Source organism: Leucoraja erinacea, chromosome 36, assembly GCF_028641065.1.
Source record: "Leucoraja erinacea ecotype New England chromosome 36, Leri_hhj_1, whole genome shotgun sequence".
Classification (NCBI taxonomy): domain Eukaryota; kingdom Metazoa; phylum Chordata; class Chondrichthyes; order Rajiformes; family Rajidae; genus Leucoraja; species Leucoraja erinaceus.
The window spans coordinates 8,547,743-8,574,557 of NC_073412.1; the positions used below are offsets into that span (position 1 = coordinate 8,547,743).

Below are 26,815 nucleotides of genomic sequence, written 5' to 3' on the forward strand. Positions count from 1 at the left end.
CATTCAATAGGATCATGGCTGATCATCCAACTCAGTGTCCTGTACCTGCCTTCTCTCCATACCCCCTGATCCCTTTAGCCACAAGGGCCACATCTAACTCCCTCTTAAATATAGCCAATGAAGCCATGAGCCATGATCATATTGAATGGCGGTGCAGGCTCGAAGGGTCGAAGGGCCGGATGGCCTACTCCTGCACCTAATTTCTATGAAATGGCCTGAACTACCTTCTGTGGCAGAGAGTTCCAGAGATTCACCACTCTCTGTGTGAAAAATGTCATCTCGGTCCTAAAATATTTCCCCCTTATCCTTAAACTGTGACCCCTTATTCTGGACTTCCCCAACATCGGGAACAATCTTCCTGCATCTAGCCTGTCCAACCCCTTAAGAATTTTGTATGTTTCTATAAGATCCCCCCTCAATCTTCTACATTCTAACGAGTACAAGCCGAGTCTATCCAGCCTTTCTTCATATGAAAGTCCTGACATCCCAGGAATCAGTCTGGTGAATCTTCCCTGTACTCCCTCTACGGCAAGAATGTCCTTCCTCAGATTAGGAGACCAAAACTGTACGCAATGCTCCAGGTGCGGTCTAACCAAGACCCTGTACAACTGCAGTAGAACTTCCCTGCTCCTATACTCAAATCCTTTTGCTAAGAAAGGTCCCGACCCAAAACATCACCTATTCCTGCTCTCTAGAGATGCTGCCTGACCAGCTGAGCTACTCCAGTAATTGCATCTACCTTCGCTACCAGCAAACAAGTCGGGTGGCAAGACTGCTTCCTTATACTCATCTTGTGTGATGAATTCACTAAAGCATCTCACATTGCTGATGATAAGTAGTTGTATTGCTGAATTAGTTAATTATCCATGAATACTTTGGACTTCTGTGGAAGTTAAATAGACAAATCACAGCCGGTGGTAGATCACATTGTTGTCTAACCAGCCTACATATCACTGCCACCTCTTGAGAAACACTGCCACCTGCCACTGGTGCTATACAGGTAACCGGCACCCAGAAGCTAAGTTGCTCAACTTTAGTAAGTATGTTTTTGTAAGCTGTCGAAAATAGTTTAATAATTAATCAGCAAAATCTGGGCTATGCATTTCGTTAATGAATGTGCACTTCTGTGATTCGACTTGTGCACTGAAAACCAATGTACCGTGGGGGGCATCTTACAACCCTGCTGTATGACTATTGATTTCTCTAACTCCAAGTAACCCCTGCATTCTCTCCCTCTCTCTGCGTCCCTCCCCCCCCCCCCCCCCCCCCCCCCCCCCCCCTTTCTCATCGCATTAGTTTCACTGTCATCCTATTACGTTTCACTGTCCGTGTATCTCATTACCACCTAGCCCCACAGCCAACAATGGACCATTGTGAGCTCCACCTTTCCCCGATCCTCGTTGCTTTATTGCATATCTTTCATTCATTTGTTCTCTATCTCTCTATTTCACCGTCTCTATCTCTAATTCCCCCTTCCCCTGACTCTCAGTCTGAACAAGGGTCTCGACCGAGATGTCTACTATTCTTTTGCTCCAAAGATGCTGCCTGACCTGCTGAGTTACTCCAGCTTTTTTTATGTGTACCAATGATGCTTTTTTTGAGGCTGCTGTCTGCGTATCTACCTTCCTTGCGTTTCGCTAAGAGACACGACGCGGAAACAGACCCTTCGGACCACGGTCGGAACCGACGGCGATCCCCGCACACTAACACTATCCAACACACACACTAGTGCCGATTTACAATTAAACCGATCCAATTAACTACAACCTGTACGCCTGTGGGAGGAAAACTGAAGATCTCAGATGAAACCCACGCAGGTCACGGAGAGAACGTACAAACTCCGTACAGACAAGCACCTGTAGTCAGGATTGAACCCGGGTCTCTGACGCTGTTAGACAGCAACTCTACCGCTGCGCCACCGTGTCGCCCGCTATCAAGGATAATGTGTGAAAGTGCGTAATTAGTGGCGGTGCGCGTTGCGACACCCTGTGCCGTGAAAATTGGTGTTTAACGATGTTTACCTTTCTTTTATAACTGTTGCAATCTGTTGCGGTCACGATATTTCACACGCCCGCCACACACCGAACTTGCAAATCATTTATTTTCCTGTTTGCTGTGATTTTTTTCCCATCTAATGATCTCAAGGGTGGCGTTTCTGTTTATTGTCCATGAAGACTGCGCGCTCTCTCTCAGCTGTGAAACACTTGGTTCACATACACAGGTTACAGGAGTAGAATTAGGCCATTCGGGTCATCGAGTCCACTCTGCCATTGAATCGTGGCTGATCCCATTCTCCTGCCTTCTCCTCATAACCCTTGACACCCGTTCTAATTAAGAATTTGTCTATCTCAGCCTTAAAAATATCCACTGACTTGGCCTCCACAACCTCTGTGGCAATGAGTTCCACAGATTGACCACACTCTGATTAAAGAAGTTCCTCCTCACCTTTCTAAACGAACGCCCTTTAATTCCGAGGCTGTGACCTCTAATCCTAGACTCTCCCACCAGTGGAAACATCCTCTCCACATCCACTCTATCTAAGCCTTTCATTATTCTGTAAGTTTCAATCAGGTGCCACCCTCAACCTTCTAAACTCTAGTGAGTGCCGTCAAACGCTCAGCATATGCGAAGCCACTCATTACTGGGATCATTCTTGTAAACCTCCTCAGGACCCTGTCCAGAGCCAACACATCCCTCCTCAAATATGGGGCCCAAAGTTGCTCACAGTCCTCCAAATACGGCCTGACCAGCGCCATCGTGTGGTCAAGACTGGACTGCCGGGAAGAAGCCCGGGACAGCCAGCGCCTCACCTCAGACCAAGGCTGTGGCCAGGGCTGGGTCAGGACTAAAACGCCAATGTACAGGCTCTGAAGTTGGTTTAGAGTTTAGAAGTTAGACAAACAGCATGGGAGCAGACAGCAGACTAAACTGAATATGAAGGCAGACACAAAAGACCTGTCCCACTGTACGAGTTCATTCCAAGAGTTCTCCCCGAGTTTGCCCTGATTCCAACTCGGAGATTTACGGTAATGGCCACTCGTCGGTACCCGGGGCTCTCGTGGACATTTTTTTCAACATGTTGAAAAATCTTCACGAGTCTTCCCGTGCTTACGAGTCTTACGAGTTAACGAATCTTCCCGAGTACCTGCCGTTAGCGTTACGAGCCGCTAAGAGAGGTTCCCGACGTACCCGCTGCGTTCATTCTCCGTGCTTACCACGAGTTTGATTTTTTTTAAACTCGGAGAGCTCTTGGAAAGAATTCGCACCGTGGGACAGGGTTATAACTCAGCAGGACAGGCAGCATCTCTGGAGAGATGGAATGGATGACGTTTCGGGTCGAGACCCTTCTCCTGAACTGAAACTGATCTGTAACTGAGTTTTATTTAGTTTAGTTCAGTTTAGATAACTTTATGTGCTTTAATTTTCTTCAGATTATTATTGTCACGTGTACCGAGGTACAGTGAAAAGCTTTCTTGTTGCATGCTATTTAGTCAGCAGAAAACCAATACATTATTACAATCAGTCCGTCCACACTGTACAGATACAGGATAAAGACAATAACTTTTATTGCAAGATAAAGTCCAGTAAAGTCCGATAAAATATAGTCCGATGGTCTCCGATGAGGTAGATGGGAGGTCAGGACCGCTCTCTAGTTGGTGGTGGTAGGATGATTCAGTTGCCTGATAACAGCTGGGAAGAAAATGTCCCTGAATCTGGAGGTGTGCGTTTTCACACTTCTGTACCTCTTGCCTGATGGGAGAGGGGGGGGGGGGGGGGGTTGGTGGGAGAATGAGCAAGAGGTCGTTGAATCTATAAGTTGGGATCTGAGCTACGTGGAAGTACCCGGAGAGCATTTTTATTTCGTGAAGCTCAGAAAGACTATCCCCGCACATACGCACAATCCCCCTGGGTCAGAATACCCACCGAGTCTATGTGCAAGAGTCACCATTGTACAATCCCAACTGCAGCTGGCCACAAAGTCCGTCCCTCTCCTCTTCAGCCCCTTCAGCCGTCAGCCTCTTATACATCAGCGAGGCCAAACGTAGAATGGACACAAAAAGCTGGTGTAACTCAGCGGGACAGGCAGCATCTCTGGAGAGAAGGAATGGGTGACGTTTTGGGTTGAGGCCCTTGGTCAGACCGAGAGTCAGGGGGGAGGGAATCTCGAGATGTTGAAGGGTAATGTGTGAAAATGACACATCAAAGGTGATCCGCCCTTATCTCCCATTCCCTGGCGATGGAAGGCAAGGACCCTACGTGCATTTTTCACCACCCTATCTACCTGCATTGTTACGTTCTCAGATGTTTGGACTTGTACGCCGGTGAGTCCACATTGGGCCGAAGGTTGGCATGGCTTTATCTGGGTGTGGTGCCAATAATTCCCTTTGTCAGATGAACACCACCCAACCTCCAATTCCAAAGAAAACACTTCGCATTGCTAAGCGATGAGTTTATATTTTCATTTCCCCAAACGAGTAAAAGATAACAATCCAACTGAAGGTGTGGACTGGTGTCCAAAAACCACAGGAGCAAAGATCAAATGGATTACAGCTGGGGTGTAAACTGCCCAAGCGGAATATGAGGTGCTGCTCCTCCAATTTGCGGTGGGACTCACTCTGACCATGGAGGAGGCCCAGGACAGAAAGGTCGGATTCGGAATGGGGGGGGAGTAGAAGTGCTGAGCCACCGGGAGATCAGGTTTGTTATTGAGAACCTATACACCAGGTTGGTTATTGCAAACTTATACACTTATTATCATTTCACAGTCCCTGGTTCGATCCTGACCACGGGTGCTTGTCTGTAGGGAGCTTGCACATTCTCCCTGTGACCGCGGGGGTTTTCTCTGAGATGGGTTCCTTCCACATTCTAAAGACGTACAGGTTTGTAAGTTAATTGGCTTGGATTTGTATATGGTATAATTTGTCCCTGGTGTATGTAGGATACTGGGGATCACTGGTCGGTGTGGACTCGATGGGCCGAAGGACCTGTTCCCATGCTGTATCTCTAAACTAAACTAAACTAAACTAAATTTAAACTGGGTTTTGGAATACGAAAAAAAAGACACAAATTGCTGGAGTAACTCAGCGGGGCCCGGCAGCATCCTGCAATATGAGTTTTTGTGGCAGATTTTATCAAGGAGTGGACAATAAAATTGGGTTACTAATGGTCATGCACGGGGTTAGTAGCACTTGATGGGCTGAAGGGACTGTTTCCATCTTGCATTTCACGACTGTGCTCACCTCAGTCGGGTGATTTATGAATGAATGAGCAAATGAGTAAATGATACATTATTGTCACATGTAGAAAAGCACAACCTAGGCTGTACACCAGAGTCGCCAAACGCTGCCGCTGCTAAAGCTATAAAAGTACTGAACAGTCCTCTACGTGTAGGGAGGACCTGCAGATGCTGGTTTAAATCAAAGATAGACACAAAATGCTGGAGTATCTCAACGGGACAGGCAGCAGCATCTCTGGAGAGAAGGAATGGGTGACGTTTCGGTCGAGACCCTTCTTCAGAACAATCCTATACAATACGATGCGATACGATGCAATACGGTAGAACTTTATCTATCCCAGGAGGGAAATTGATCTGCCAACAGTCATAAAAATGCAAGATACATGCAAGTGACGAGTGGAAAGGATTGGGGATGTGCAAAGATTGGGGGGGGGGGGGGGGGTGGGGGGGGTGGGAGGAAGGGGAGTCAAAGCCCTGTCCCAAGGTACGAGTTCATTCCAAGAGTTCTCCCGAGTTTGCCCTGATTCGAACTCGGAGATTTACGGTAATGGCCGCTCGTCGGTACTCGGGGCTCTCGTGGACATTTTTCAACATGTTGAAAAATCATCATGAGTCCCGAGATTACCTGCCGTTAGCGAGTCTTCCCGAGTACCTGCCATTAGCGTTGCCTTTAGAGACCCCTCTCTCGTTGTCACAGTACCATTTATACCGGTAGCTGGGGGCCGATTTGGGGACGGCGGCAGGTGGGCCGGGCCTACCTGCTGGGTTCCCCCGACGTCGGGCCTGCTCGCCGGGAGCGACCAAGCCTCACTGCCGGCGACCATATTGTACACAGCAAGATCCCATGAGCAACAATGAGATAAGGACCAGCTGACAAAGCCCTAACAATGAAGCATTATCCACGCTACTCCAGCACTCAGTGCCTTACTCAAGACCCCAGCATCTGCAGTCTCTCGTGTCCACCATGAACCACTCCACATGACACCAGGGAGAAGATATTACCCTTATCTTTTAAGTCGTGAGTCAAGAGTCTAGAGTGTTTTATTGACATATGTCCAGAGTGATTTGTTACATGAAAACAGATATGTAACTAGAGTACTCTGTAAACACCGTAATAAGCTGGAACATAAAATAGGTATATAGATTTCAATCTCTTTTTTCCTTTTCTTCTTTTATTTTTATTTTCTTTTTTTTTCATCTCTTTCTCCTTCTCCTTCTCCTTCTCCTTCTTTCTTCTTCTTTCTTTTGGACTATTTTTCTACCTCACACACCACTGTCAATCTCTTCTTAACTTCTCTTTTCTCCCTTGTTCCTGTTTTGCTATTAAATTAAAAAATAAGAAGTTGTATATGAAATGTAATATGTCAATAAGTATTAGGTACTGAAAAGGTACCACAGTATTGTACTTCTAACAAAAAAATAAAGAAAAATGTCAGCATATACTGGAGGTCGTAGCTTGTCCCACTTTCAGGACTTCATTCACGACCTCCGCCAAGTTTGTTCTTGACTCGTACTCGCAGCATGGTCGTCACGAGGTCGTAGGAGGTTGTTGGAGGTCGGCTGCAGGTCGTGATGCTAGTCGTAGGTACTCGTGGCATCAAGTAGGTCGGGGCGTTTTTCTAGCCTGATGAAAAATGTCCTCCAGTAAAAAAGGTTGTGAATTAGGTGGTGAAGTTTGTAGTTTGTAGTCAATGCCTACTATGTTCTGTTGTGCTGAAGCAAAGCAAGAATTCCATTGTCCTGTCAGGGACACATGACAATAAACTCACTTGAACTTGAACTTGAACTTGAAAGTGGGACATGCCCTTTTAATGGCCTGATGGTGGCAGGGAAGAAGCTGCTCCTGAACCTGGACGTTATAATTTTCAGGCTCTTGTACTTTCTTCCTGATGGCAAGAATGAAATGAGAGTGAAAATAAATAATTTCAACTGGGCTGTGGGTTATGGAAAAAAAGACACAAAGTGCTGGAGTAACTCATCAGTCTGAAGAAGGGTCTCAACCCGAAACGTTGCCTATTTCCTTCGCTCCATAGATGCTGCCGCACCCGCTGAGTTTCTCCAGCATTTTTGTCTACCAGCATTTTTGTCTACTGGAGGTCGGAGAGAGGAGGAGAACTTCTTCAATGTCAGCATACCTTGAGGCTACTTCAAAATGGAGCAGTGGTGTCCACCAACTGGGTGACAGCCAACACAAAGATTTTTTTTAGCTGCCATCTCATTCTAACTAAAGAATAGGCAATGGCAATTTAAAGAGTGAGAGGAATGTTTTAATGCTGGATGTGGGGGAAAGATTTAGTGGCGCAAATGGGAGGAAGAATTTAGTGGCGGCACACCTGAGGGGCAACTTTATCACTCAGAGGGAGGTGGGTGAATGGAACGAGCTACCAGAGGAGGTAGTTGAGGCAAGTACTATAACGCTTACAGTATAAGACATTGGGACAGGTACATAGATAGGACAAGTTTAAAGGGAAATGCTGACATGTGGGACAAGAGTAGATGGGACATATTGGTCGGCAAGGGCAAGTAGGGCCGAAGGGCCTCTTGCTGTATGTCTCTAATGCCACTGTCCCACTTAGGAAACCTGAACGGAAACTTTGGAGACTTTGAGCCCCACCCAAGGTTTCCATGCGGTTCCTGGAGGTTGCAGGTGGTTGCCGGAGGTTGCAGGTAGTGGAAGCAGGTGGGGAGACTGACAAAAACCTTCGGGAACCTCCGGGAACCGCACGGAAACCTTGGGTGGGGCACAAAGTCTCCATAGGTTTCCGTTCAGGTTTCCTAAGTGGGACAGGGGCATAAGACTCTAAGTAAGGGTGTCAGGGGGGTTATGGGGAGAAGGCAGGAGAATGGGGTTGAGAGGGAAAGATAGATCAGCGATGATTGAATGGCGGAGTAGACTTGATGGGCTGAATGGCCTAATCCTACTCCTAGAACTTGTGAACAGGATTCTATGTATATTTTGACAGCCTCCCGCGCGGTCCGTGACTCCACCGATTTTGGTCCCGTCTGCAAGATCGCGAGGGGAATAATGGGGTGAATTTCCGGGAAATTCCCATTGAAGTTCCCTTGGAAATCGAGAACCAAAGGACATAGGTTAAGGTGAGAGGAGAAATATGCAATAGAAATCTGAGGGGCAGGTGGAACTAGTGCAGAAAGGCGTGTGTATCTGGGTCGGCATGGGCAAGTTGGGACGAAGGGCCTGGTTCTCTGCTGTTTGACTCTGATCCTTATCACCAGTGAATGTGTGATCAGAGATTATCAGGCGGGCCTCACAATGCATGGACCACAAACGAGCAAGTACGACAACATCCCATTAATATTTGCAGTTCGCACATTAGCAAATAATATTTGCAGTGCTCATTTGTGAGAAATATGCACAGAACAAACAGCGGAATCCATTGCTTGTTTAACAGGATGTTTTTGTGTAGCTTTAGAGGCTTGGAAACTGGAGGGGAGGTTGGTTTTTACCAGGTTAATCATTGGCCTGCTTGGCTCAGCTTTGAAAAGGTTACAGCTAACAATGAATGGCCTGTTTCCTTTATCATCGATATCTTTCTGTAAATCTTTCATTTATCTCTCTTCCTCATTGTATATATTTTAGAAATATATATACTAGACCAAGTGGGACCTGTTGGGTCCCATCACACAGGAGGGCTGGTCTCGCAACGCAACCCGTTCCCCTAACGCAATATTCCACCACTCACCCGTTCCCCCAAAGTAACCCGTTACCCCAACACAATATTCCACCACTCACCCATGGGAGACCTCATCCCCAACGCAACCCGTTCCCCAAGGTAATATTCCACCACTCACCCATTCCCCCAAAGTAACCCGTTACCCCAATGCAATATTCCACCACTCACCTATAGCCTGATGTCAGTGGAGTGGGCGGGTCAGAGATAGAAACATAGAAACATCCCCCAAAAATTAGGTGCAGGAGTAGGCCATTCGGCCCTTCGAGCCTGCACCGCCATTCAATATGATCATGGCTGATCATCCAACTCAGTATACCCCGTACCTGCCTTCTCTCCATACCCCCTGATCCCCTTAGCCACACAAAGGGCCACATCTAACTCCCCTCTTAAATATAGCCAATGAACTGGCCTCAACTACCCTCTGTGGCCAAAGAATTCCAGAGATTCACCACTCTCTGTGTGAAAAAACCCAACCCATTTCTCATCTCGGTTTTAAAGGATTTCCCCTTTATCCTTAAGCTGTGAGGGTTATTTGTCCTGGACAGTGTTCCCCAACATCGGGAACAATCTTCCTGCATCTAGCCTGTCCAACCCCTTAAGAATTTTGTAAGTTTCTATAAGATCCCCTCTCAATCTTCTAAATTCTAGAGAGTATAAACCAAGTCTATCCAGTCTTTCTTCATAAGACAGTCCTGACATCCCAGGAATCAGTCTGGTGAACCGTCTCTGCACTCCCTCTATGGCAATAATGTCCTTCCTCAAATTTGGAGACCAAAACTGTACGCAATACTCCAGGTGTGGTCTCACCAAGACCCTGTACAACTGCAGTAGAATGTAGGCGGAGACAGTCAGACTGGTGGGAGAACTGGGAAGGGGGAGAGAGGAAAAGCAAGGGTCACTTGAAGTTAGAGAAGTCAGTGTTCATACTGCTGGGGTGTAAGCTGCTCAAGCGAAATATGAGGTGCTGTTCCTCCAATTTGCGCTGGGCCCCACTCTGACAGTGGGGGAGGCCCAGGACAGAAAGGTCAGTGTGGGAATGGGAGGGGGAGTAGAAAAATGTTGAGCATCTATAATTTGTGCTGGAGCTTTGAAATATCTTCCCTGGAACAAGGTGATAAGAACTGGTGCAATCCTCCAAATATAGTCTCACCATTGTCTTGTACAACTGGAACAAAACATTCCAACTTCTATACTCAGTATTCATTTTTCCAGAAGGAAATGCAAGCAGGTTTACAAATAATCCGTTTTTATTACTCATGTATCAATTATTACTTGGAGGAATCGTACACTGGATTTGCTAGGTTGAATGGTCCCTGTATGTTGCCTCCTGTGTAGATGGATGGAAAGAGAATATGGGGCAGATAATGGGAAAAAATAGTTTACAGAGATGGATGTGGGGGAATGACACTGACAAGATTGCTCTGAGGGCTAGTATCGGCTCAATGGGCCAAATGGCCTCTTGTGAGAAAGATGAAAAATATTAAACATGAGAGGTGAATTGAGATGGAGGTCACATCTCTATCACAGTGGGCGCAGCGGTAGAGTTGCTGCCTTACAGCGCCAGAGACCCGGGTTCGATCCTGACCACGGGTGCTGTCTGTACGGAGTTTGTACATTCTCCCCGTGACCCCGTGGGTTTTCTCCGGGTGCTCCGGTTTCCTCCCTCACTCCAAAGACGTGCAGGTTTGTAGATTAATTGGCTTCAGTAAAGATTGGAAATTGTCCCGTAGTGTGTAGGATAGCGCTAGTGTACGGGATGTTCACTGGTCAGTGTGGACTCGTTGGGCCGAAGGGCCTGTTCCCATGCTGTATCTCTAAACTAAACTGAATTAAACCTGCACTCAGAGACTTTCAGAATTTTCCCAAGTCATAACGGCTGCTGACTAATGTAGAAACAAAGAACTGCAGATGCTGGTTTAGACCAAAGATAGACATAAAGTGCAGGAGTAACTCTGCAGGTCAGGCAGCAAGTCTGGAGAACACAAATAAGGGTCTCGACCCAAAACGTCACCTATCCATGTTCTCCAGAGGTGCTGCCTGACCTGCTGAGTTATGCCCCTGTTCCACTTAGGAAACCTGATCGGAAACCTCTGGAGACTTTGCGCCCCACCCAAGGTTTCCGTGTGGTTCCCGGAGGTGGACTTGTTTTTTGTACCACCTAAACTAAACTAAATTAAACCTGCACAGGAGACTTTCAGAATTTTCCCACCCTTCCGTGTGGTTCAGCGGAGGTTTTTGTCAGTCTCCCTACCTGCTTCCACTACCTGCAACCTCCGGCAACCACCTGCAACCTGCACAGGAACTACTCTGCACGGAAACCTCTGGGTGGGGCGCAAAGTCTCCAGAGGTTTCCGTTCAGGTTTCCTGAGTGTGGGACAGGGACATAACTCCAGCACTCTGTGAAACACCGCCTATCCATGTTCTCCAGAGATGCTGCCTGACCCACTGAGTTACTCCAGCATTCTGTGAAACGTCACCTATCCATGTTCTCCACAGATGCTGCCTGACCCGCTGAGTTACTCCAGCACTCTGTGAAATGTCACCTATCCATGTTCTCCTCAGATGATGCCTGACCCGCTGAGTTACTCCAGCACTCTGTGAAATGTCACCTATCCATGTTCTCCTCAGATGATGCCTGACCCACTGAGTTACTCCAGCACTCTGTGAAACGTCACCTATCCATGTTCTCCAGAGATGCTGCCTGACCCGCTGAGTTACTCCAGCATTCTGTGTCTAACAGAGACTGTTCTGTTGCTCCGATCAGCATTTGACTCTCGACTGATTGACGTGTAAGGGACATGATGTGGCCATGGTGTTACGGATGTCTGCGGGGGTTGCCTTTGTGCAAACTATTGCAACAGTTTCTCCTACCCCTGGTGTACGCAGTCACCCCATCGTACTTGACGAGCCTCCAACATCGTGAAACCAGAAACTTAATTTCAAAACTCCTGCCCTCAGCAACTCCGTCACCAACTTAGTGGGTTTTTGTTTTTTTCCGGGAGCAGTAACGATCCCGCAGGCAGACGTTAAGGACTTGCTCACCAAGTTGCCCAATTGCCAGACTTGGCATCAGAAGCAGAGGGAGGTTTGACAGGAAGATAGTGCAAGCATACCTGAAGATAAATTACTGGGTTTGCTGGATCTGAGAGGGGTGTGGCTACCTCCGAGCAACACAAAAGCCGGTTGTTTTACAGAGGTGAGGGCGTGCGGGAGGATCACATCGTTCCACGGCTGAAACCAAGTTATAATGTAAGTATTGTGAGGAAACATCCTTGCTCTTGTGTTTCTGTACCTGCCTGTACTGAGGCCCAGCCCACTCATCGCCAACCACACCCGCGGTAAGGAGAAAAGAACTGCAAGTGCTGATTTAAACCTTCTTCTTGCATACGGCATGCGCAGCCTAAACTTGTTGGACAACTTGTTCTATTTGATCTTATTTGACTGTGCACGCCGGGTTGATTGCATTGGTCGAAACAGGGCGGACCCCGTGAAGGTTGCACTCTCACACCCCCTGGTTTAAATCCAAGAGAGACACAAAATGCTGGAGTAACTCAGCGGGACAGGCAGTATCTCTGGAGAGAAGGAATGGGTGACGTTTCGTGTCGAGATCTCCACTGTGTACAACTTTGCAAACACTAGCCACCCAGAATCAAATCTTCCAACTCAGGAATCGTCTCCGCAGACCGGCAGGAGAGACGGGTGGCACGGTGGCTCGACAGTAGAGTTGTTACCTCACAGAGACCCAGGTTCGATCCTGACCACGGCTGCTAACCTGTACAGCGTTTGTACGTTCTCCCCGTGACCTGCGTGGGTTTCCTCTGGGTGCTCCGGTTATCCACCTACATCCCAAAGACATGTGGGTTTGTTTCTAGATTAATTGGCTTGGTAAAATTGTAACTAAAATTGTCCCTGGTGTGTGTTAATGTGCGGGGATCGCTGGGCGGTGCAGACTCGATGGGCTGAAGGGCCTGTTTCCGCGCTGTATCTCTAAACTAAAATACACCAAGACCTTGATGGGAGGACATTCTAGGTGAGCATTTTAAGAATAAAGGGTAAGCCATTTAGAACAGAGATGAGGAAACACTTTTTCTCACAGAGAGTTGTGAATCTGTGGGATTCTCTGCCTCAGAGGCCGGTTCTCTGGATGCTTTAAAGAGAGAGCTGGATTGGGCTCTTGATGATAGGGGATATTGGGAGAAGGCAGGAACGGGGTACTGATTGTGGATGATCAGCCATGATCACATTGAATGGCTGATCATGGCTGGCTCGAAGGGCCGAATGGCCTACTCCTGCACCTATTGTCTATTATCTATTGTCTATAACATTCTAGGTAAATAGTGGGTTTGATACAACAACAGGCCACTTCGACTGAGCCCCATAGATAGTTGCTATGGCTTCTTAGTTGGAGTAATAGTGATAGGAGCAGAATGAGACCATTTGGCCCATTGAGTCTACTCCGCCATTCAATCATGGCTGATCTATCTCTCCCCGTTCTCCTGCCTTCTCCCCTTCACCCCTGACACCCGTACTAATCAAGAATCTATCTGTCTCTGCCATAAAAATATCCCTTGACTTGGCCTCCACAGCCTTCTGTGGCAATGAGTTCCACCCATTCACCGCCCTCTGACTGAAGAAATTCTTCCTCGTCTCCTTCCTAAAGTGGCGCCCTTTAATTCTGTGGCTGTGACCTCTGGCCCGAGACTCTCCCACCAGTGGAAACATCCTCTCCACATCCACAGTCTCCCGGAGTTGTGGAGGCTGTAAGTACTGGAAACCCGAGCAAAGATACAAATCTTCGGACTCTGTAAATTGAGACCATTAAAACATTTAAAAGGTTATCGACAGACTCTGGAGCAGGGAACTCAACCCAAAACATCACCTATCCATGTTTTAAGCGCAGATGCTGCCTGACCCGCTGAGTTACTCCAGCACTTTGTGTCTTTTTTTGTAGTAAACCAGCACCTGCGGTTCCTTGTGTCAACAGAGCAAAGGCATGAGGATAGGAAATGCTAAGAGGGATATGGGTCAAATGTGGGCAGGTGGGACTAGTGTAGGTGGGGCATCTTGGCAGGTAGGGCCAGTAGGTGGGACTAGTTTAGATGGGCAACTTTGGTCAGCCTGGAGGAGTTGGGCTGAAGGGCCTGTTTCCGTGCTGACCTAAACAGGCCACGACTCCAATGGACTTTAGCCTGACAATGGAGTCCTAGCCACAGTTATTTGACCTGCCCTTAGACACCAAGCAGAGTTGTTACAGGTCCTTTGAACCAGAAATTCCACACAATAATACAATGTTTGTCATTTTATCAACAGCATAATTATGTTATTTGCTTCCGTGTAGAGAGTGCCAGAATTATCCTCAGAATTCCCCGTGTACGATGACCATTTGCAGAGAGGTCAGCGTGCACAGGCCGCCTTGCGGAACTCTCAAGGTAGCCATAAATATAGGCAGGCTTAGCTAGGCCCCATGCGAATGCCCACGGCCACACCTTTGATTTTGAGGAAGGGAGAGGAATCAAAGGAGAGACTAAAGGGCCTTTCCCACTTACGGGACCTTAGCTCGCAAATTACGCGACCTCGTGGTCGCTTGAGGTGTACGGGCAGCATATGGCCGCGCGGGGCCGGTCCCACTTAGAAGCGCGGAGTTGTGCGGGGCTGGTCCCGACATCGCACGGGGCTTCGAAAATCTGACAGTGTCCGAAATCTTCGCGCGCCAACGGCCTGTCAGCACGCAGGCGTATTGCGGTCGTACGCAGCGTCTTGATGGCGTAAGACTAGCGCGTGGCCTTGCACGATGATGTCACCGCCCGGCGTGGTGTTGCGTGATGATGTCACTGCCCAACGCGCAGCTGATTGGTAAGCATGACGCAAATGACGTCACGTGTGAACTTAGCGTGTACTTCGCGCGAACTTCACGTGAACTCCGCTTCCAATTGGTCGCGCCAAACGCACGCAATCGCATGCAAGAGGGACAGCACGGTGACACAGCAGTAGAGTTGCTGCCTTTACAGCGCCAGAGAACTAGGTTCGATCCTGACCATGGGTACTGTATGGAGTTTGTATGTTCTTCCTGTAACCGCGTGGGTTTTCTCCAGGAGCTCCGGTTTCCTCCCACACTCCAATGACGTACAGGCTTGTAGGATAAATGGCTTTGGTAAAATTGTAAATTGTGTGTAGGATAGTGCTTAGTGTACGGGGCGATCGTTAGCCGGCACGGACTCGCTGGGCTGAAGGGCCTGTTTCTGTGCTGTATCTCTAAAGTGAAGAGAAGCAGTCACGGTTGAGGACAAGGTCCTCTTGAGTTACTGCGGCACTTTGTATCTCTCTTAGGCACTAGTTGTTCTTCGCCTTCTGAGAAATAACCGGGTATCTCATTGATGGAAAGAATGTACACATTGTCAGGGCATCCTTGAAGCTGTGACTTTGTGGGCATAGGTTGAAGGTGAAAGGTCAGTGGTAAGATAATAGGGACAGGCATCATCCTACACACTTGGGATAATTTACAGAGAACCAATAGACCCACAAAACTGTACATTAATGGATGTGGGAGGAAGCCAGAGCACCTGGAGAAAAACCCACCAGGTCATAGGGAGAACGTGCAAACACCATACAGACAGCACCCGTAGTTAGGATCGAACCTTCCTCAAATTAGGGGACCAAAACTGCACACAATACTCCAGGTGTGGTCTCACTAGGGCCCTGTACAACTGCAGAAGGACCTCTTTGCCAGATTCCTGGCGAGATACTGATTTTTATTTAATGGAATCTAAGCAGAACAGGGTGAATAGCACGCCAAGCAGTGACCCTCTCTCACCACAAGAACGCCCAGGATAGGATGTGCTAGATTTCCACCCCCACGGATCACACAAAGACCCAGAGGACACTCTGTATCCAACGCAACTTGTCACCGTTAAATATCTTTAAATCAGCAACGTTTGTGACCTTGTATCTCGAGGAGAGACTAATGTGTCAATTGTTTTGTGTTTTCGATGCAGACGAGGAAAGTTGCGGAGATAGGAATCGCAAAGGTTTTTCTTTTTGTTTTTAGTCCCAGAGACACCGCAGGTAAACCAGCGATCCCCTGTGCACCAGTCTAGCTTAAAGATACGGCGCGGAAACAGGCCCTTCGGCCCACCCAGTCCGTGCCGACCAGCGATCCCCGCACACTAACACTATCCTACACTCACTGGGGACAATTTTACATTTACACCAAGCCAATTAACCGACAAACATGCAAGTCTTTAGAGTGTGGGAGGAAACCGAAGATCTCGGAGGAAACCCGCGCAGGTCACGGGGAGAACGTGCAAACTCCGTACAGACAGGATCGAACCCGGGTCTCCGGCGCTGCAAATGCTGTAAGGCAGCAACTCTACCGCTGCGCCATCATGCCGTGCATGTCCTAAGATGCCCTCTCATCCTTCTAAACTCCAGAGTGTACAAGCCCAGCCGCTCCAATCTATCAGCATATGACAGTCCCGCCATCCCGGGAATAAACCTGGTGAACCTACGCTGCACTCCCGCAATAGCAAGAATGTCCTTCCTCAAATTAGGGGACCAAAACTGCACACAATACTCCAGTTGCGGCCTCACTAGGGCCCTGTACAACTGCAGAAGGACCTCTTTGCTCAATACTCAACTCCTCTTGTTATGAAGGCCAACATGCCATTCGCTTTCTGTACCTGCATGCTTACTTTCAGTGACTGATGAACAAGGACCCCCGGATCCCGTTGAGAGGCAAAGATAGGTTAGCTACGATTGAATGTCGGAGTAGATGCGATGGGCTGAATGGCCTAATTTTGCGCCAATCTCTTGTTGTGTTGTGGATAAAATACAGGGGACCTGTCATTGCGGCGGGACACCACTGGGTGGGAGTGTTGACCACAAAATAATTAGAGGGAGAGAAATATTTAAAGAGGGACCATTAATAGAGAGAGACCATTAAAGAGGAGAGAGAGAGAGAGAGGAGAGAGAGAGAGAGAGAGAGAGAGAGAGAGAGAGAGAGAGAGCAGAGAGGGGAAGGGTGGAGATAGAGAGGAGAGAGGGGGGGAGAGTGGAGAGCGAGGAGAGAAGTGGGAGATGGGGAAGATGGGAGAAGGGAAGTGAGAAGGGGAGATGATGTAATTGCCGTGGAACACCAGTAAAACCCCTTTTTCACGGGGCGACTTGACGCAAGAGTTAACCAGAGTTGAACATCGTGGGAACATCTTGCGATAACCGTACGGCATTCGTGGACCACCGTGGCGCTAACGGCAGGTACTCGTGTAACTTGGTGACTCGGGAGAAAATTCAAACAAGCTTGAATTTCTCCAAGAGTGACTTGTACACTTGTGGTTGAACATTGCAACATTATATGCACGTAGTGGCCAGTGCGATATCCGTGCTGACTCTTGCATGTACCGTGGGAACTCCTGTGAACGGTAAACCCGGAAGCTGGACAGAGGGGACAGAGGGTGAGTAAAAATTGTCTTCTGTGGGATTGAATTTAAAAAATAAAGATTTGCATCCGCATATGGACATCAACTTATTCGTGAGTTATGTTAATAAGATTCAAGAAAATAACTATAATCTTTAAAAGGGACTTTACTGAAAGGCCCCGCATTTTTATGGTCCGTGAGAAATTTTTCACATGTACTTCTTTGAGAGATACAGCTCGGAGTCCTCGCCGACCAGCGATCGATGCCTTTCCGAAGCAGGGTCCGGAACGCTACCAATCAATGTTCTCCAGAGACCCGTGTAAGGAGTGAACTGCACATGCTGGTTTAAAACGAAGACAGACACAAAAAGCTGGAGTAACTCAGCGAGTCAAGCAGCATCTCTGGAGAAAAATAGGTGATGTTTCGGGACGAGACACATCTTCAGACTCAATTCCGATTAGGATGTCTGAAGAAGGGTTCCGATTCGAATCGCCACCTATACTTTTTCTCCAGAGATGCTGCCTGACACGCTGACTTACTCCAGCTTTTTATGTTTTTCTTCCCAGATCTGACTTACCTGCTGAGTTACACCAACATTTTGTGTCCGTGTTCACTATGAACATTGAATTATTTAATTTTAGGTAACTTACACTCTCTCTCTCTCGCCCACCCCCTCCTGCCCCCTTTAAACTTGGGCGCAACTAACATCGTCTTACCGTGGGAACTCTTTAACTCAGCGGGCAGGCAGCAGTTAATTGTTGCTCCCTTCAGTTTCCCAGGGGGTCGGGACGGGACTGGAGTTGGGAGGGAAAGGTGGGGGAGTCGAGGGAGAGGAGGGGGAGACAGATGGGAGTGTCTTCATTTACTGGCGGCGGGTGTCTGTCACTGAAACAGGCAGGTGAGATTTCACATCCACCTTGTGTGTGCCTCTCTCTCTCTCCCTCCCTCCCTCTCACACAGGCTGAGAGACTCTGCCTCAGTAACTGTGCTCACTCCATCTGTGTCTCCCACATACACAGTAAAACTCTGCTTTGTGTGTGTATATACTAATTCAACCAAGGGAGGATATTTATAGTGTGTGAAAAAAAACCTGACACCATTTGTGCCACGTGATGATTTAATTACACTTGACAGTTTACAATGTTCATTCAAGATTTAACGGGAAAGCTCGGGAGACGGACAAGTCACTCGCACAAATAACAGAAATGCCGAGTACCGTGGGAACTCTTTGTCTACCCCCCCCGTTATATCGTGTGATATCGTGCTAGACCACGACCACTTCACTCTGGCTACATCTTGCGTCAAGTCGCCCCGTGAAAAAGGCCTATAAGTGGGAGTGTTGAGCAGGGAATAACAGGACGTGTAATTGCGGCGGGACACCACAGGGTGGGAGTGTTGAGCAGGGAATAACAGGACTTGTCATTGTGCAGCTGTAACTCCCTGCAGGCGGCAACACACGGTGCTCTTGCCCTGTTGCATATGTTTTGAATAAACTTTTGCTTAATATGTTGAATACGGAAAGGCCTTTTGTTCGATTATTTATTAGATAAATCAGCTTATTTTGACATAGATTTATCTATATTTATGGTTTTTAAAACTGTATACGGTTGCTGAGTGTTCTGATTTGTGTTAATGTTCAAGTTTCATCACCCCAAGAGTTCTCTAAAACTTTTAGTTTTATAACTTTATTTCATTACGTTCTAGACACTAAACAATAGGTGCAGGAGTAGGCCATTCGGCCCTTCGAGCCAGAACTGCTATTCAATGTGATCATGGCTGATCATCCCCAATTAGTACCCCGTTCCTGCCTTCTCCCCATATCCCCTGACTCCGCTATATTTAAGAGCCCTATCTAGCTCTTTCTTGAAAGCATCCAGAGAACCGGCCTCCACCGCCCTCTGAGGCAGAGAATTCCACAGACACACAACTCTCTGTGTGAAAAAGTTTTTCCTCATCTCCGTAAATGGCTTACCCCTTATTCTTGAACTGTGCCCCCTGATTGTGGACTCCCCCAACATCAGGAACATGTTTCCTGACTCTAGCATGTCCAAACCCTTAATAGTCATATATGTTTCAATAAGATGCCCTCTCATCCTTCTAAATTCCAGAGTATACAAGCCCAGCCGCTCCAATCTATCAACATACGACAGTCCCGCCATCCTGGAAATTAACCTTGTAAACCTACGCTGCACTCCTTCAATAGCAAGAATGTCCTTCCTCAAATTAGGGGACCAAAACTGCACACAATACTCCAGTTGTGGTCTCACTAGGGGCCTGTACAACTGCAGAAGGACCTCCAGTACTCAACTCCTCTTGATTTGAAGGTCAACATGCCATTCGTTTTCTGTACCTGCATGCTTAGTGACTGATGAACAAGGACCCCCCCAGATCCCGTTGAGAGGCAAAGATAGATTAGCCACAATTGAATGCTGGAGTAGATGCGATGGGCTCAATGGCCTAATTTTGCGCCAATCTCTTATGAACACGAATAAAAATGTTGTGGATAAAATCCAGGGGACCTGTCATTATGGCAGGACACCACTGGGTGGGAGTGTTGACCATAAAATAATTAGAGGAGGGCACTATTAAATATTTAAAGGAGGGCACCATTAAATAGTTATGGGAGGGCACCATTAAATAGGAGAGAGAGAGAGAGAAAGAGGGGGAGGGAGGCCGGTGGGAGAGAGAGATAGGGAGGGGAACAGGGGAGTGGAGGGAGGAGAGAAGTGGAGAGGGGGAGAGAGGGGAAAGTGGGAAATGGGGAAAGAGAGAGGGGGAGAATGGACGTGTAATTGCGGCGGTACGCCACTACGTGGAAGTGTCGAGCAGGGAATAACAGGACGTGCAATTGCGGCGGGACACCACAGGGTGGAAGTGTCGAGCAGGGAATAACAGGACGTGCAATTGCGGCGGGACACCACAGGGTGGGAGTGTTGAGCAGGGAATAACAGGACTTGTCATTGTGCATATGTAACTCAACACAAGGTACTCTTGCCCTGTTGCATATGTTTTGAATAAACTTTTGCTTAATATGTTGAATATGGAAAGACCTTTTGTTCGATTGTTTATTAGATAAATCAGCTTATTTTGACAATTGTAGCATGAACATTAGCTTCTCCAATTTCAGGTAGTCCCTGCTTTCTCCCTCCTTCCCCTCCCCTTCCCAGCTCCCCCACATCCCACTGTCTCCTATTCCTTCGCTCCGTAGATGTACGGTATATATCACGGTGTTAGGCACAGACTTAGCGGTAATGCAACTGCTAGTGATGTTTGGCTGAAGCAAAGGATGAACTGAATTGGAAAACGCAAAACGAGATGGAAAATATGCAAGAAGTGCCGGAGAGCTGATCAAATGTTGCCTTTGAATGGGAGAATCTGGAGTTGTGATAATGTCTAGCCACCACTGAAGATTCTGGGATCCCCACTGTTGGATTAGGGGGTATTTGCTATGAGAAGGGGTTGGGAAAACTTGGATTATTTTTTCTCTGGAACGCCGGAGGTTGAATGGAGAGCTGTTGGCAGTTTGGAAAAATACAAGGGACAGTCAGAATCCAGTTTGGAAATATCAAAGGCGAGAGGACATGGTTTAATTTATAGTTTAGTTTATTTTAGAGATACAGCGCGGAAACAAGCCATTCGGCCCACCGAGTCCATGCCGACCAGCGATCCCCTACACCAGCACTATCCTACATACACTAGGGACAATTTGTAACTTTTTTGCTGAAGCCAATTAACGTGTGGACAAAGGAGGTTTATTTCTCTTGGCATCATGAGAGGTTGGTCAGATGTGTCTGTTCCTGTTCTGTATTGTTCTATGTAACGATGCAACAAGCTCCTATATTTAATGCCCAGACAACACAATCGGCAACAAAATATATTGTTCAACAAAACTGTTAATAAATAATCTATTATCGGAATTGGCTTGAATGAAGTTTTGTGCAAACCAATTGCAACTAAGGGCCTGATCCTGTATTGGTTGAACAGGGAAGACAGCCACAAAGTGCTGGAGTAACTCAGCGGGTCGGGCAGCATCTCTGGAGACGATTCGGGTGGGAACCCTTCTTCGGGCTGAAAGTAGAGGAGTGGGGACTGGAGGTAGGAAAAGGCCAGAACAAAGCAGGGCCGGCAACAGCTGACCAAGGTAGAGCCCACAATGGTCCATTGTTGGCTGGGGAAGAGGTGATACAGAGGGATTCCGAGGGATCAACGAAGGGATACAGAGATGTGAACAGTGGGAGAACAGGCTGGGGAAGGGGGCGGGGGGAGAGAGGGGATGCAGGGGTTACTTGTAATTAGAAAAATCAATGTTCATACCGCTGGGGTGTAAGTTTATTTATTGTCACATGTATCGGGTTACAGCGAGAAGCTTTTTTGTTGTGTGCTATCCAGTCAGCGGAAAGACTATACAGGATTACAATCGAGCGGTCCGCAGAGAACAGGTACAGGATAAAGGATATAATATTTAGCGCAAGATAAAATCCTGCGATGTGCATTAGCTGGTTCGGAGTTGGGAGGTGGTAGGTCAGTCTGAAGAAGAGTCTCAACCCGAAACGTCGCCCATTCCTTCGCTCCATAGATGCTGCTTCACCCGCTGAGTTTCTCCAGCATTTTTGTCTACCTTCAATTTAATTTTAACTGCTTACATTCTGAAATATGACTGTTCTAATCACAGACTTTTTGTTTTTCAAGCGTTGACGTGAATCTGAGAAATGGATAAGATGGCGTCTTCTCCCGACAATAACCACATCTATTGTGCAGACAACGCAGGATTTGAAATGGAGGTAATTTCTCAGATGTCTCGTGCAGAGATGTAACGTTGAGGATCGATAAGGTGCTGGTAAAGGGCTTGTCCCACTTTCACCACCTAATTCACGACCTCCGCCAAGTTTGCCCTTGACTCGTACTCGCAGCCTGGTCGTCACGACGAGGTCGTAGGTAGAAACATAGAAACATAGAAATTAGGTGCAGGAGTAGGCCATTCGGCCCTTCGAGCCTGCACCGCCATCCAATATGATCATGGCTGATCATCCAACTCAGTATCCCGTACCTGCCTTCTCTCCATACCCTCTGATCCCCTTGGCCACAAGGGCCACATCTAACTCCCTCTTAAATATAGCCAATGAACTGTGGCCTCAACTACCGTCTGTGGCAGAGAGTTCCAGAGATTCACCACTCTCTGTGTGAAAAAAGTTCTCCTCATCTCGGTTTTAAAAGATTTCCCCCTTATCCTTAAGCTGTGACCCCTTGTCCTGGACTTCCCCAACATCGGGAACAATCTTCCTGCATCTAGCCTGTCCAACCCCTTAAGAATTTTGTAAGTTTCTATAAGATCCCCTCTCAATCTCCTAAATTCTAGAGAGTATAAACCAAGTCTATGCAGTCTTTCTTCATAAGACAGTCCTGACATCCCAGGAATCAGTCTGGTGAACCGTCTCTGCACTCCCTCTATGGCAGCTCGTGGCTTCAAGTAGGTTGGGGCGTTTCTTTCAACATGATGACAAAATGTCCACGAGTGAAAAAGTTTGTGAATTAGGTTGTGAGGGTGGTACAGGGCCTTTAGGCAGCATTTGGAATATTGTGAGCAATTCTGGGCACGGTATCTGAGGAAGGGTGAGCTGGTTCTGGAGAGGGCCCAGAGGAGGAGGTTTACAGCAATGAGTATTACGAGCGTTTGTCGGCACTGGGCCTGTACTCGCTGGAGTTTAGAAGAATGAGGTGGGAGACCTCATTGAAACATACAGAATAGTGAGAGGCCTGGGTAGAGTGGATGTGGAGAGGATGTTTCCACTAGTGGGAAAGTCCAGGACTAGAGGCCACAGCCTCAGAATTAAAGGACGTTCTTTTCGGAAGGAGATGAGGAGAAATTTCTTTAGTCAGAGGATGGTGAATCTGTGGAATTCTTTGCCACAGAAGGCTGTGGAGGCCAAGTCAGTGGATATTTTTAAGGCAGGGATATGGGGAGAAGGCAGGAACGGGCTACTGGTTGTGGATGATCAGTCATGATCACATTGAATGGCGGCGCTGGCTCAAAGGGCTGAATGGCCTCCTCCTGCACCTATTGTCTATTGTCCTTTGAGATAGGTAGATTCTTGATTAATATAGGTTATTGGGAGAAGGCAAGAGAATGGGGTTAGGAGGGAGAGATAGATCAGCCATGATTCTATGACGGAGTGGACTTGAAGGGCCGAATGGCCTAATTCTACTCCTATTCCTTCTGACCTTGTGTGTTTGTTGCAGCCCAGTCAAAGTGAGATAGCATGGCACTTACAGCTGCTTTCCAGCTTCATCCCCCTACTGCAATTAGTCCGAAGAAGGGTGTCAACCCGAAACATCGCATATCCATTCCCTCCAGAGATGCTGCCTGACCCGCTGAGTTATTTGAGCAACTTGGTTATTTTAAACAAGCATCGTTAGTTTAGCTTAGTTAATCATTGCCGTTTTGTGGCATGCCAGGAAGACGATACATGATTACAATCGAGCCGTCCACAGTGTACAGATACAGGATAAAGGGAATAATGTGCAGGAAGGAACTGCAGATGCTGGTCAAAACCAAAGAAAGACACAAAATGCTGGAGTAACTCAGCGGGACAGGCAGCATCTCTGGCGAGAAGGAACGTGTCGAGACTGATAAAGTTAATAAGGTATTGTGCAAAATAATGTTCAATAAAATTAAAGATAGTCTGAAGGTCAGGACCGCTTTCTAGTTGGTGAGAGGATGGTTTAGTTGCCTGATAACAGCTGGGAAGAAACTGTCCCTGAATCTGGAGGTGTGTGCGTTTCCACACTTCTGTACCCCTTGCCTGACGGGAGAGGGGAGAAGAGGGAGTGATGGGGGTGAGACTTGTCCTTGATTATGCTGTTGCCCTTGCACTGATTATATCCTTGGTATTGCAGGAAGATCTTCCATCCAAACCTTCAGATAAAACCTCGGCGTGGACTTCAGACAAGAAAGAAAGTCCCAAGGTTGTAAGGTACAAGTCAAAAAGAATTCAGATTTATTTTCTCACCAAAACACCAACTTTCCACCCGTTTCTCTCCGAGAGAAGTTACCCAGCCATGTTCAGTTTAGTTTATTGTCAGGTGTACCGAGGTACAGTGAAAAGCTTTTGTTGCGTGCTAACCAGTCAGCGGAAAGACAACACACGATTACAATCAAGCCATTCGCAGTGTACAGATACATGATAAGGGAATAACGTTTAGTGCAAGGTAAAGCCAGCAAAGTCTGATCAAAGATAATCCGAGGGTCACCAATGAGGTAGATAGTAGTTCAGGACCGCTCGCTGTTTGTGGTGGGATGGTTCAGTTGCCTGATAACAGCCGGGAAGAAACTGTCCCTGAATCTGGAGGTGTGCGTTTTCACACTCCTGTGCCTTTTGCCCGATGGGAGAGGGGAGAAGAGGGAGTGATAATGGGTGAGACTGGTCCTTGATGATGCTGCTGGCCTTGCCGAGGCAGCGTGAGGTGTAGATGGAGTCAATGGAAGGGAGGTTGAGACCCTTCCTAACTATAGTAGAGTCTGGAGTCCTGGAGTACAGAAAGAGGCTGTTCTGTCCATTATGTCCATACTAGCCATTAACTATCTATACTAACCCCATTTAGCAGAATTTACTCTGTAGACCACTGTACATTGGTGATCCAAGTGGTTGGCTCAATAGGTCAGTTGGTGTGCGATTCTCTGCCTCAGTACCTTTCATTTACCGGGCTTTGCCCCACTCCTCCTCCATCAGTCTGAAGTAGAGTCCCGACACTTCAAACCTCACACAGACCCGCGCAAACTCCACACAGACAGCACCTGAGGTCAGGATTGAACCCGGGTCTCTGGCGCTGTAAGGTAGCAGCTCTACCTGCTGCAAACCATGCCGCCCTAAGATAGTCTGTTCTCCAGAGTGTCTTAACAAAGTTCCCGGCCCGAAATGTCACCTATCCAAGTTCTCCAGAGATGATGCCTGAGGTACTCCAGCACTTTGTGTGTTTTTGTTTGTTGTAAACCAGCATCTGCAGTTCCTAGTTTCTACAGCTGGACGTGGCTAGATTACACTTTTAGTTTTGTTTAGTTTAGTTTAGTGATACAGAGCGGAAACAGGCCCTTCGGCCCACTGAGTCCGTGCCGACCAGCGATCCCCTCACATCCTACACACACTGGGGACAATTTACATTTACACCAAGCCAATTAACCTACAAACCCGCACGTCTTTGGAGTGTGGGAGGAAACCGAAGATCTCGGAGAAAACCCACGTGGTCACAGGGAGAACGTGCAAACTCCGTACAGACAGCAACCCTGGTCGGGAAGAATTATACACCCCTTGATTCTTGACTCTCATTCAACATCACAACTCACCTTGATCTCCCGGGGGCTCAGCACTTCAACTCCCCCTCCCATTCCCATTCCGAATCCGACCTTTCTGTCCTGGGCCTCCTCCATGGCCAGAGTGAGTCCCACCACAAATTGGAGGAGCAGCACCTCATATTCAGCTTGGGTAGTTTACACCCCAGCGGTATGAACATTGACTTCTTCAATTTCAGGTAGTCCCTGCTTTCTCCCTCCTTCCCCTCCCCTTCCCAGCTCTCCCACATAGCCCGCCGTCTCCGCCTCTTCCTTTCTTCCTCCCGCCCCACCCCCCCCACCTCCACATAAGGGTCTCGACCCGAAACGTCACCTATTCCTTCGCTCCATCGATGCTGCCTGTCCCGCTGAGTTTCTCCGGCATTTTTGTCTACCTTAGCTCCATAACTGACATCATTTATCTTAGAGTGCGTCTATAATAATTTGAAATATTTCACCCTGAATTATGAGTTGGAAACTTTCGTGTTTTCCAGGAAAATAACCGAGACTGCGTCAAGGGTAAAGAAGGCGTACCACGCCCACTCTACGCTAATCAAACGCATCATCCTTGGTCTCTTGGCCGCAGGTAAAGAATACTAGTTGGGCCGCTGCCTGGCATGGTTCAGCATCGAACACATATGGTCATGGATCGAACACATATAGTCCCACCTCTGCGCTGATGGGGAATTTCCTGCCTTGTCTAAGACCCTCATCATTTTCTTCTCAACTCCCTTGCTATTGAGGGAGTGCAGCGTAGGTTCACGAGGTTACTTCCCGGGCTGGCGGGATGGTCATATGTTAATAGAATGGAGCGGCTGGGCTTGTACGTGGAGGGGTCACTGCGGTGGGATGTATCTTGTGTGTTCCGTTGCTTTTTATTTGTAAAGGCCCTGTCCCACAATGAGAACTCTCCTGAGTTTTAAAAAAAATCAAACTCGTGGTAAATGCGTAGAATGTACATAGCGGGTACGCCGGAGCTCGTGGATGTCTCGTAGCGGCTCGTAACGCTAACGGCAGGCAGGTACTCGGGAAACGCGGTAACTCGTGAAACTCGTGAAGTTATTTCAACAGTGTGAAAAATTTCCAAGAGTGAAAAAATGAAGTACTGTACCATGACTTTGATTTTGTTTTTAATTCAGGAGAGCTCTTGGGC

At 47.7% G+C, this 26,815-nt stretch overlaps 1 protein-coding gene across 2 annotated transcripts in view; it reads left to right on the forward strand.

The window, feature by feature from the left end:
- The first annotated feature begins 363 nt into the window (after positions 1-363).
- The window catches only part of slc28a1 (solute carrier family 28 member 1), a 50,023-nt gene continuing 23,571 nt past the window's right edge, over positions 364-26,815 (forward strand). The window contains exons 1-4 of one of the 2 annotated variants that reach the window (XM_055662607.1): positions 364-1,036; positions 22,029-22,120; positions 24,234-24,310; positions 26,157-26,248. In XM_055662607.1, the coding sequence (XP_055518582.1) occupies positions 22,049-22,120; positions 24,234-24,310; positions 26,157-26,248 (241 nt within the window). In that variant the 5' untranslated portion in view covers positions 364-1,036; positions 22,029-22,048. Of the gene's footprint in view, positions 1,037-11,595; positions 12,178-22,028; positions 22,121-24,233; positions 24,311-26,156; positions 26,249-26,815 lie in introns of those variants that run through there. The other variant, XM_055662608.1, reaches the window with a different exon arrangement.